Source organism: Micropterus dolomieu, linkage group LG22, assembly GCF_021292245.1.
Source record: "Micropterus dolomieu isolate WLL.071019.BEF.003 ecotype Adirondacks linkage group LG22, ASM2129224v1, whole genome shotgun sequence".
NCBI classification, from domain to species: Eukaryota; Metazoa; Chordata; class Actinopteri; order Centrarchiformes; family Centrarchidae; genus Micropterus; species Micropterus dolomieu.
The window spans coordinates 1773704-1786915 of NC_060171.1; the positions used below are offsets into that span (position 1 = coordinate 1773704).

At 40.3% G+C, this 13212-nt stretch overlaps 1 protein-coding gene across 5 annotated transcripts in view; it reads left to right on the forward strand.

The window, feature by feature from the left end:
* The window catches only part of LOC123962143 (ankyrin repeat domain-containing protein SOWAHC), a 68241-nt gene that overhangs the window by 33356 nt on the left and 21673 nt on the right, over positions 1–13212 (forward strand). For all 5 annotated transcript variants that reach the window (XM_046038080.1, XM_046038082.1, XM_046038084.1 and 2 more), the window contains one exon: positions 7394–7480. In XM_046038080.1, the coding sequence (XP_045894036.1) occupies positions 7394–7480 (87 nt within the window). The remainder of the gene's footprint in view (positions 1–7393; positions 7481–13212) is intronic.

Consider the following 13212-nt stretch of genomic DNA (forward strand, 5'->3'; position numbering starts at 1 on the left):
GGACGAGGAGGAGGACGACGAGAAGGAAGAAGAGGAGGAGGAGGATGAAGAAGAGAAGGAGGGCCAAAACACAGGACGGGGCTGGACCAGGAGGAGGATGACGAGGAGGAGGACGAGGAGGAGGACGACGAGAAGGAAGAAGAGGAGGAGGAGGATGAAGAAGAGAAGGAGGGCTAAAACACAGGACGGGGCTGGACCAGGAGGAGGAGGAGGGTGAAGAGGAGGAGTATGACGAGGAGGAGGACGACGAGGAGGACGACGAGAAGGAAGAAGAGGAGGAGGAGGGTGAAGAGGAGGAAGAGGAGGAGGGTGAAGAGCAGGAAGAGGAAGAGGAAGAGGAGGAGGAAGAGGATGAGGAGGACAAGGAGGAGGACGAGGAGGAGGAGGAGGGTGAAGAGCAGGAGGAAGAGGATGAGGAGGAGGACGACACCGACGACGAGAAGGAAGAAGAGGAGGAGGGCCAAAACACAGGACGGGGCTGGACCAGGAGGAGGAGGAGGGTGAAGAGGAGGAGGATGACGAGGAGGAAGAAGAGGAGGAGGAGGATGAAGAAGAGAAGGAGGGCCAAAACACAGGACGGGGCTGGACCAGGAGGAGGAGGGTGAAGAGGAGGAAGAGGAAGAGGAAGAGGAGGAGGGTGTATCTTGAGCTCGAAGGTGCCCAAAAACGTGCAGCACCAATCAGTAACTTTAACAACTTCTCGACACAGTTTCTTTTAGACAAAGTTTTCCGTTCTCTCCCTGTGAACGTGACAAAAGAGGAGGGAAAACTAAATCGTGACTCAGCAGGGACGATGTTACAGGAGAAACAGATCTGAGAGCTGCACTGACTTTCTGTTATATTTACCTGAATTCTGTTTTTCCTTTTACATAAATAAAAACATTTCCACCATAAATTGGTGCAGAAACTTTCACCAGAATAATAATAAATAACAATAAACACAATTAAAACAGACAGAAAGAAACAGAACTGACTGAGAGTTTATCAGGAGATCGTCGTGTTTTTTGTGTCTTAACCTGCACAAACATGGAAGAAATTGGTGGAAAAATGTTCTTTATATTAAGAAGGAAAACTGCCTGTCAGTGGTTTAGTGTTGCGTTCACAAACACAGGCCCTGATCAGACTGAGGACGTCGCCTACTGAGATCAGAATGAAATCTCACACCCTGTTTTTCTGAATTTCAAAATAAAATATAAGAAACCAATGTTTGACATTTGTTTTTACTCATATTTATGCAAAGTTGTGGAATTAGATCATTAACTGTTTTGTCTAATGTCTCTTTTTCTTCTGCCTCTTCTTTTCAAATCCCTCGGACACATCAAGTTTGTAAGTTCACTCGCTTCACTCTGCAGAGCGTCTGTAGATCAGTGATTCGTGGCTTGTGTTAGCAGAGCCTGTTAGCATTAGCAGCAGTGCTGTTTAGAGAGCCTCACAAGACTTTTAATACTCTTTCAATAGTTTCAGTCAAAACCTTTTAACATTTTTCTGCTGTAAACAAAACCAAACAGGATATTCTGACAATATGTTGTAGGTTTTTCTCAACAAGTGCTTCTTTACATGCTTTTACATGTGTCAAGCGCACGATAGCTGCTGTTTCTTTGTGCACATCCAAGAAATATTTGTTGTTAATTGTTCATCGTTGTTGTGTTATTGTTATTTTTTTATATTGCCATTTTATATATTTATGTAAACAATATGCTCTATCGTTGCAATAAGTCACATGTAAAAATCGGCCACATTCTTCTTTCTCTGCGAATAATTATTTTTCTCTCTTCTTTTATTATCCTTCTATAACTTGCATTTATTTATGTCAACTGTATGTTTGTCTGCGTGTAGCACCTTCTCACCAAAGCAAATTCCTAATAAAGCTCTTTCTGATTCTGAAAAAAATGTCAACAACTCCCAAAACAACATATTTCCGTTTCCCTAAATGACATATATGAATTAAAAAGTTGTGGCGGTGATGGAACAGTGGGTAAGACTTTTCTATTAGTGTGGTAGACCTCGGTTCGATTCCCACTATGACGTCCATCGTTGGGTGCTCCTCAAGTCTCTTAATTGCATCCACGTTTCCTTCACTTGCGTCTTTTCCTTGCCTCTTAGTAGCGCCCAAGGAAACTAAGCGAGGAGAGAAGGAACAAGGAAATATGTTTTTAGACATGAGACATCCTTTCCTCCGAAGCGTCACCTAAAGCGACGTCAGTTTCCGGATCAGCTGTCAGTCGGCTCTAACAGCTGGAGTTTGTGTCTGTTCTGATAAGAATGAAGTCTCAGTTATCGGTGCAGAGCAGCGTGATTCTCTCTGCAGCTGTTACCTGTTTAACAAACACCTGCAGGTGTCTCAGAGGCACAGGATCATTTCTACTGATATTATCTGCATTTATATTTATTGATTCTGACTGTGAATTCGTTATTGAATAACCCAGAATATGATCATGCTGGCTTGGGAGTTATTAGGCCAAATGTTTCAGGGAAATCGAGATGATGTAACTCGTATCAAAGTCCGCTCAGTTTTATGCTTTCAGTTTATTTCCTCTTCTGATATCCTTTAACACGACTGCATACAGTTTATTTGCAAGTGAATGATGTAAAACGTGTTTCTTGCAGACAGACTCTCCGACTCTCTCTGACATTAATTGTCTCCAGAATAAAAGTTGACGGGAGAAATAAAAGAAAGAAAAATCTTTCTAATAAATAAATCCTACAGACTTTGCAGTGATAAACTTGAGTTTAATGTTATCTGTCCTGATGTGTCCGATCAGTCCGATCAGCTGCAGCGTCCAATCTTAAATATTGATTGACGTTTGCAGTAGCCAATAGCGCTGAATGTGTGTTACGCCCTCACCCCGTCTTGCAGACTCTGCGGACTAGTTCCAGCTCCCGCCGAGTGAACACGGCAGCCGGGACCAAACCATAGGACCAAACAAATCATCTGAGACCGACAGAAGCCAGTCTGACGAGAGGGAATACAGTACTGGTTTTCTTGCCGCTAGCAGCCCGGCTATTAACCGAGCTAACTGGCTACAGCTGCAGCCAGATAGTTAGCAGCATTTAACGGTTTAGCAAAAACTAAAGCGATCTGTCCATCCTGAAGCTCTGTAACGTTAAATCCCCTCCGTACTGTGTTCGGTCCTGTTCAGGCTGTGTTCACTGGGAGGCTGCTGACCGCGGTGTCATTACCCGCTCGCACCGGCTCCGGAACGTTACCCGCCATCTCTCCCTGCTGGGCCCCCCCGCCCCTGGCTACAGACTTTACAAACCCCCTCCATGGCTTGAGTAACATCAGAAGTGTAACGTTAAACTCTAACACTCCCCCAGTGCTCCGAGCTCCCAGTCCAGGCAGAGCCGGCTAACTGAGCTAACTTACAGCAGCTAGTAGCTAAAGCTGAAGCCATCTGTTCATCAGCGAACGCCGTAAATCACAGATCGTTGAAGCAGAGCAGCCGGAGGACATCAGAGGGAGAACCAGAACATATTGTTCTCCATCAAATTTGATCCAGTTTCACCAAAATCAGTTGCTAAAGATTTGTTTTTGTTTTTGTAGAGTAATCAGTGAGGGTCCGGTCGGCCCCCAGAAACACTACACTCAGGTGGAGTCATAAAAATGAGAAAGCTTTTCATTGGACGCTGAATTAATACACGCCCACGAGTGCAGGATGAGTCATCAACGTTTTAAAATCGTTTTCCAGGAAATGACAAAATCTAAAATTCCATTAAGAATCCCTACAAAACAACGTTTTTTTAATCATTGTTGGGCCAGATGCTGGTGAACTGGTGACATACGGTGCAAGACAAATGCAATTAAAACAAATTAACATTGATTTTGATTTCAAGGGGATTTTAACCCCTAGTTATTCCGGGGCGTGCGACCTCTGACATATATAGCAATTGTAAGTCGCCTGATCAGAATCAAGTGAGGTTTGTATATGCCAGTGGTGACTAAAGTACAAAAATCTCCCTTTGTGAAATTTTCAATTTAAATTTCTAGAAAGTACTTTTAGTACATATATAGTTTGTCAGGGGTTGCTGACCTGAAAAACAGAACTTAAAAAACCCAATACAAAATAGTTGCCAATTACATTTCTGTCAATCAAGTACCTATGGTTAGTGTTGTAGTAACTGAGACCGGTCTAGGTCTTAAGACCATTTTTTGATGGTCTTGGTCTTGTCTTGGTCTCGGACATTGAGGACACTGGATTTTATTTCAAGACCATAACTTTGGGAACGTAAATAAATTGCTTTGCATCGTCTGATTTATTTGTTAACATCCAAACTTTGAACATACTGCTTCAAATGTAACCAATAACCCTAATTAAAAATGTTTTGTTCCCGTTAATGACTGTCTCCCCTCCCTGCGTTGGTAAGGGGGGGGGGTCTCGGTCTTGATAAACACTGGTCTTGGTCTTGACTTGGTCTCGGTTCAGCAGTATTGGTATATCTGTTGGGGAGTTTGATTTATGTTTTAACAAAACACTTAATTTTTTTAAAAACTCTTCATATGTTTTGTGTGAAAAAATCTGACTTTGTAAAGTAACTGAAGCTGTCAGATAAATAATAGTGAAGTAAAAAGTGAGATGTGGTGGAGTAGAAGTACAAATTAACATGAAAAGAAAATATTCAAGTATAGTACAAGTACCTATAATCTGTAATTAAGTATGGTACTTGAGTAAATGTACTTAGTTGCTTTCCACCACTGAAAATACATTTCAAGATAATAAAAAGAAAATAAAAACATTAGAGAACGTTTATCGTCGTCTTTCTCCAGAATGTGTAAACAGCTCTGTGTAAATGAACCCATCGTATCTTCACGTCCTCCACACATTCACGCTTTATACAGATTGATTCGAGCACATTAACCAATGCGATTAGTGACGTTTTAATACAACACAATGCAGATGGAATAACTGTCCTTGAATTAACTCCCATTGCGTTGAATTAAAGCTCATATTATTACAGAGCAGCCTGTCTGCAGCTCGCAGCCAAATCTGTTTAAACTAATTAACCATGAATTCACTTCAAAGCAGGACTTTATTCAAATGAGCCGGGTTTTCTCAGCTCTGTCTCTGAAACAAGTCTGAGAAGAAAAGTTATTGATATTTCAACACATCTGGGTAATCCACGGGAGAAATATTTGAACTTCATCTGAATGTTTAATTCTTCTGTGAGAAACAAACACACAGAAGAGACATTTTTCTTGAGTCTGAATATCTGTTTGTTGGACTAAACATGCAGCTTAGAGAGGACACTTCATCAGGATCAGGTTTTCCGGGAAATTGGGATGTCCATTTTCCTTTAGTTTGACATTTTATAGACCAAATAATTAATCTATTAAAAGAAAATATAATCCGCACAATAATACATAATAAAAACAATTGTTGGTCGCAGCTCTAAACTTAAGGTAATCAAAAAAATAATCACCAACTGAAACTCAGCCGGCAGATTAATTTTTAAAGTAGAAGTAGTGTAAAACAGTTTGTCGATTAATTGATCAGATTAAACGCCAACAAAGTCACTCAATGTCTGTGAAGGTTCTCAGTCATCCAGGTCATAGGTAGGTATCCCATCACAGCTAAGATGTGTCGTCCCTCATCCGAGAGACTTCTTCACTTCTTCACTTTGCAGGTTCCAGCTTCTCAAATGTGATGATTGATTTACAGCCTAACATCTCTCCAGCCCGTCCTCACCAGAGAGAGTTAAAAAGAGTTAAATGACTTCAAACCACGAGGTTTTACTAAACCTAACCATTTAGTTGGGGTGGTGATGGTGCAGTGGATAAGACCCCTGCCTTTGACCCGGGTTCAATCCCCCACTGTGACCCATCCACCAATGTGTCCCTGAGCAAGACACTTAACCCCTCGTTGCTCCGGAGGCGTGCGAACTCTGACATAATTAGCAATTGTAAGTCGCTTTGGATAAAAAGCGTCAGCTAAATGAATAAATGTAAATGTAGTTTTAGTTGCCTAAACATAACCAAACTGTGACAATTTGACAACATTAACCACGTGTTTACTGTCATGTGACTTATGTAGTGGAGTTAAGCCCGGGATATACTTGCTTTTAACTACGCATTCGCGCACGCGTGTCCTGCGTTCCTTTGGAGCGTAGGTTGTGCACGTCTCCAGAAATTAACGCTACGCGTCCACGAGATGCAGTTCAGCACATGAACGTGGGGCCAGTATTTCGATCTGAGCGGCAGGTCAGCAGCACTCTACTGTTACACACTCCAGCCCAGGTGGTGGCGGGATGCAGTTGGTTTGCCAAACGCCATTAAACGCAAAAAAACAAGAGGGTCCGCAGCAGACGTAAAAAAGGAGATTTATGGCGGGATGTTTACAATAAAACTCCTGGAGCCAGTCTGCAATTACCGAGATCGTTATGATGTCTCATTGAAATCACAACCAGCTCGAGTTTCGCCATCTTTGGTTTGTTTACAATGTGCAAATTCAGAGGTTGTCAGGGAAGATGATCCGGCCCTGGTCTGCCCCCTAGTGGATCAACCTTTAATCCTCCAGGTACACAAAGTACGCAAGGATGTGAACAAAGCAGTTTTCGTTGCCGACTCCTATCTACGCCTACGCTTTGTTAAAAAGACAGTATATCCACGGCTTTAAGGTCACCTGTTGTTGGATATGTGTCATTTAGGTATGAGGACATGTTGAATCTCTCTCTATGGTGTCCTCTGATAAAAATCAGGACGCCTTCATTTTTTATCATGCGCTCACAGCAGTTAAGCTCTATGGACTGTTTCACCTCTCAGACTGCATACAGGCCACGCTTTGCTAGAAAATAACCAACAGTGTGAAAAGTGTGAAGGGGGTGGGTCAGAAACTGGACTTTCACCTTTTTTTATTCTTTTTAGTTAACTAAGATAGCTGTTTCAACCCAAAACATGATATTTTCCTAAAACTGGAATGTTCCACAGTGTTAATCATTAGTTTTATTTTGAAAGTCTAACCAGTTGTTGCATATTTATTATTGCTAACTTGACCGCGGAGCCCTACACGTGTTAAAAACGATGCTAAAGGGAACCCAGGGCGTTAAAAAAAGTGACCCTGAGGAGTCTTGACCAAGTGTCCATATGTGAGAACGGGTGTGTGTGTCAGATCGTCACTTTCACAAAGTTGTGGGGGGGGGTCATAAGCTATTCGGCATCACACTTGTGATGCAGTACACTGCCCTCAAATATACGTGTGTATACATATAATATACGTATAATTCCACAATGAATGTATAGTAGCTGCAGAGCTGCCATCCTCATGTCCAGTCTCCGCCACAGTCAGTTAGCTGTGTGCAAACTGTGTGTGTGTGTGTGTGTGTGTGTGTGTGTGTGTGTGTGTGTGTGTTCATACTATAGGTGTTTTTTAGCTGTTTATATTTCCATGTGTGTTTTCAGACGGCGCTTCACTGGGCAGCCAAGCAGGGCCGTCAGGAGGCGGTGGACATGATGCTTCGCTCCGGAGCCGACGTCAACGTCAAATCGGTGTGTGTGTGTGTCTGTTTTTAATATCGTCAGCTGGACCTTCACTGCATAAACAAACACAATTAAATCAACCCACCTGTCTTCATCTCCTTAACCCAGATTCAACATGAAAAGAGAAAGGAAAGTGGAATAAGACTAAACCTCCTGTAAAAAATTCCCCTTTATACAAACATGTCCAGCTTTACATGAAGAAACTGGTCAGCTGGTACCCATCAAAGTAAAAGTCTGATTAAACCACATGGATGGACCCTGTTAATGTGGTGCAACATCACACATGCACACTCTCTCTCTTATAGGCTGTTTTATTATCCAATTACATACTTATAGCTCTCGTTTAACCCAGAGGTTATGTACAGTGGACTTCCCATGAGGCCTTTCCCCTCCAATTACTCCTTCAGCCTCTCAGGTTCACAGCGTTAACCTCCGCCGGCCAGAGGCTGCCTGCACACAACAAACAACAGAGGATTGTTTCCCTCCTGAGAGTTCGACCTTAATCCTCTTCCTGCTTCAGTCACAGAGGAAAATATTCACACGGTAGTTTTTAACCTTGATTTAGCCTCGCCAACGAGTCACTTTGCTCCAGACTTAAACATCTCAGCAGCAATTGGATGGCTTGAGATGAAATGTGGTTCACCTCAGGATGAACTGTAAGAACTTTGGTGATCCTCTGGACTTTTCCATCTAGCGCCGTTATCAGGCCGAGGCTAAACCCCTCCCGGTTGACCACCAATGGACCTTAATTGCAGTACGGTAGTCAACGGCGAGAGACAACTACTGTTTAGATCCCTTGGGTTTGAAACGTACTGGCCCGAAGACAATTTTTACCGTCCCCCCCTTCCTAAATTTACTTATCAGTGTTACAACCAACCAAAGACTGTTAACATTTTAATTGTTTATGAAATACATCCTGAATATAAAAAAACTAAACTAAAATGTAATCAGTTGAAATTATAAAAAATAAACAAGACAATTTACTTTTAAAACAAAACATACTAACAGAGTCAAACATGACGTGCTCTCTCTCCTGCTGATAGCCATTTAATAAATAAAAAAAATGTGCACAGAGCAGCGGACACAAGTCGCCTCTATCCTGATTGACAGGTCGCCATGGTAGCGACTTGTCAATCAGCTTGTAGCCCCGCCCTAAAGCCTCCCCTGCTTCCTGGTCTCTGTTCCTCTAAATGGGACCATAATTTACTAAATGAACATCATGCTGTGTTGAAGAAGACTTGAAACTAGCGACTGAGACCATAAACTCATCAGGAAAGTGTTTACTGAGGGAATAAATCAGCTGACAAGTAGAAACATTTTAACATTATTTCTAATGGAACCCAACTTATTTTTGCAACCAGCAGACTCGCCCCCTGCTGGCCGTTAGAAAGAATGCTGGTTTATGTTCCGTCTGCATGGTTTCACTTTCAGACCCAGAGGTTGCCGCTTGATTTAGGTTAGAGAAATAACATTTGACAACCACACGTCACGTAAGTCAAGAAAGTTGCAGTTTCAGTCACGTTAGTTTTAGTGGGGTGGTGATGGTGCAGTGGATAATACACAGGTTTGATTCACACTGCGGCACATTCACCAATGTGTCCCTGAGCAAGACACTTAACCCCTAGTTGCTCAAGAGGCGTGCGACCTCTGAGATATACAGCAATTGTCGCTTTGGATAAAAGGATCAGCTTAAATAAATGTAATGTAAATTCAGTAACGCTTTAATGTTAGCTTTAGTAACGTTTGCTTCAGTAACATATGCATTAGTAACGGATTCTTCACATTAGCTTTAGTAACGTTTGCTTCAGTAACATATGCATTAGTAACGGATTCTTCACATTAGCTTTAGTAACGTTTGCTTCAGTAACATATGCATTAGTAATGGATTCTTCACATTAGCTTTAGTAACGTTTGCTTCAGTAACATATGCATTAGTAACGGATTCTTCACATTAGCTTTAGTAACGTTTGCTTCAGTAACATATGCATTAGTAACGGATTCTTCACATTAGCTTTAGTAACGGATTCTTCACATTAGCTTTAGTAACGGATTCTTCACATTAGCTTTAGTAACGGATTCTTCACATTAGCTTTAGTAACGGATTCTTCACATTAGCTTTAGTAACGTTTGCTTCAGTAACATATGCATTAGTAACGGATTCTTCACATTAGCTTTAGTAACGTTTGCTTCAGTAACATATGCATTAGTAACGGATTCTTCACATTAGCTTTAGTAACGTTTGCTTCAGTAACATATGCATTAGTAACGGATTCTTCACATTAGCTTTAGTAACGGATTCTTCACATTAGCTTTAGTAACGGATTCTTCACATTAGCTTTAGTAACGGATTCTTCACATTAGCTTTAGTAACGGATTCTTCACATTAGCTTTAGTAACGGATTCTTCACATTAGCTTTAGTAACGGATTCTTCACATTAGCTTTAGTAACGTTTGCTTCAGTAACATATGCATTAGTAACGGATTCTTCACATTAGCTTTAGTAACGGATTCTTCATCGACATTAGCTTTAGTAACGTTTGCTTCAGTAACATATGCATTAGTAACGGATTCTTCACATTAGCTTTAGTAACGGATTCTTCACATTAGCTTTAGTAACGGATTCTTCACATTAGCTTTAGTAACGGATTCTTCATCGACATTAGCTTTAGTAACGGATTCTTCACATTAGCTTTAGTAACGGATTCTTCACATTAGCTTTAGTAACGGATTCTTCACATTAGCTTTAGTAACGGATTCTTCACATTAGCTTTAGTAACGTTTGCTTCAGTAACATATGCATTAGTAACGGATTCTTCACATTAGCTTTAGTAACGGATTCTTCACATTAGCTTTAGTAACGGATTCTTCACATTAGCTTTAGTAACGGATTCTTCACATTAGCTTTAGTAATGGATTCTTCACATTAGCTTTAGTAACGTTTGCTTCAGTAACATATGCATTAGTAACGGATTCTTCACATTAGCTTTAGTAACGGATTCTTCACATTAGCTTTAGTAACGTTTGCTTCAGTAACATATGCATTAGTAACGGATTCTTCACATTAGCTTTAGTAACGTTTGCTTCAGTAACATATGCATTAGTAACGGATTCTTCACATTAGCTTTAGTAACGGATTCTTCACATTAGCTTTAGTAACGGCTTCTTCATCGACATTAGCTTTAGTAACGGATTCTTCACATTAGCTTTAGTAATGGATTCTTCACATTAGCTTTAGTAACGGCTTCTTCATCGACATTAGCTTTAGTAACAGATTCTTCACATTAGCTTTAGTAACGGTTTCTTCATCGACATTAGCTTTAGTAACAGATTCTTCACATTAGCTTTAGTAACGGCTTCTTCATCGACATTAGCTTTAGTAACGGATTCTTCACATTAGCTTTAGTAACGGATTCTTCATCGACATTAGCTTTAGTAACAGATTCTTCACATTAGCTTTAGTAACGGTTTCTTCACATTAGCTTTAGTAACGGCTTCTTCATCGACATTAGCTTTAGTAACAGATTCTTCACATTAGCTTTAGTAACGGTTTCTTCACATTAGCTTTAGTAACGGTTTCTTCATCGACATTAGCTTTAGTAATGGATTCTTCACATTAGCTTTAGTAACGTTTGCTTCAGTAACATATGCATTAGTAACGGATTCTTCACATTAGCTTTAGTAACGGCTTCTTCATCGACATTAGCTTTAGTAACAGATTCTTCACATTAGCTTTAGTAACGGTTTCTTCACATTAGCTTTAGTAACGGTTTCTTCATCGACATTAGCTTTAGTAACAGATTCTTCACATTAGCTTTAGTAACGGATTCTTCACATTAGCTTTAGTAACGGTTTCTTCATCGACATTAGCTTTAGTAACAGATTCTTCACATTAGCTTTAGTAACGGCTTCTTCATCGACATTAGCTTTAGTAACAGATTCTTCACATTAGCTTTAGTAACGGTTTCTTCATCGACATTAGCTTTAGTAACGGATTCTTCACACTAGCTTTAGTAACGGCTTCTTCATCGACATTAGCTTTAGTAACGGCTTCTCCAGCATTCTTCACCGACGTTTGCTTTAGTAACTTTAGCTTCAATGTTAGCTTCAATAACGTTTGCTTCGGTAACATTAGCTTCAGTGGCATTAGCTTTAGTAACGTATTCTTCATTCTTCATCAACATTAGCTTTAGTAACGTATTATTCCGGGACATTAGCTTTAGTAACGGATTCTCCAGCATTCTTCAGCGACGTTTGCTTTAGTAACTTTAGCTTCAATGTTAGCTTCAGTAACGATATCTTTAGTAACGTTAGCTTCAGTGGCATTTGTTTTATTAACGCATTCTTCAGTGATGTTAGCTTCAATAACGTTAGCTTCAGTGACATTAGCCTCAGTAACAACAAACTGCGACTTTCAGGACACAATTCAAACAGGTTAGTTATCTCGGCGTTGAATACTGTACGTATTTTTTCCGCAATAGGGTCCCATTGTGGTCCACCGGAAGGGGAGAGACTCTGTGTAGTAACCCGCGTTGACAGAGACTTTAGCTGTCTCTCAATCTGCGTTCTTGTCTGTTCATGTGAAACATCATCAGTCGCAGCCAAAGTACTGTTCCAATTCAAAAATCTGCATCTGTTACGCCCCTGTAAAAGGGGAAATAGAAAGTACGACACGGACACGATGTAGCCTCAGTCAAGTCCAATGTTGTAATGTATTTACCAAAAACATACCAAAATACTTTCACAGCATTTTAACAGTAGTGGCAAATAACAGTAAATTACATTTAGCTCTGTGAAGTGTTGAGAAAAATGAACAGCACAATTGGAAATATTTTGTAATACTAAATACTGCTACCTTAGAGTTATTAATTCAGAATACTCTTAACACTTAACCCTCAGCAGTGTTGCACTTACATATAAAGTATCCTCCCTCTTCACATTACACTAATTTTTCTTACACTGCAACAATCCCTACAATGTAAAACAAATACACAGAAAACGGCGGTGGCGGCTTCCATTACAGCCCCGCTTTAACCTCGGTCCACATGACACAGCTAGCATACAGGCTACACTGGAGCAACACTTCACCTTTAGCCTGCTAATTGTGCATACATAAATCGCTACAGTCATTAATATTTACTCCCTGCATGTTCCTTACAGCATTAAACACATAAATAAATCATTCGAACAAACTACAACCCTCGTTCTTACCTGTAAAAGGGGAAAGTACGACACGGACACGATGTAGCCTCAGTCAAGTCCAATGTTGTAATGGACGAACGTAAGCCACACGTTCCGTACGCAGGCTGAACGAGGCACGAGCAATCGTGAACCGATCCTCCAATCACAAACTAGTACTTAAAACTATACGTCAAAAAGAAAGTTAAACTTATGTAAACAATCAAACACTGCATATTGTTTTTTTAAGATGCATTTCCCCAAATTGATATAGAAGTTAAATAAAAAAACATTTTAAACACAGATCGTCTTTTTATCCTATTAACCTTTTTAGCCTCTTTTACCCAAAAAGCAATAGATTACTGATCTACAGATCATTGTATTTTAACTTTGTCCTGTTTTATAAAGGAATGAATTATCAGTTTTTACTCAAACAGTGCAATGATTCAAAGCATTCTAATTTTCCCTTTTTATGGACATTTTTAAGTATCTTTTAACTCATATCAACCCAAGTTATATCCTCCCATTCAATTTATTCAGTATAACACCTTTTTGATCATCCTTAC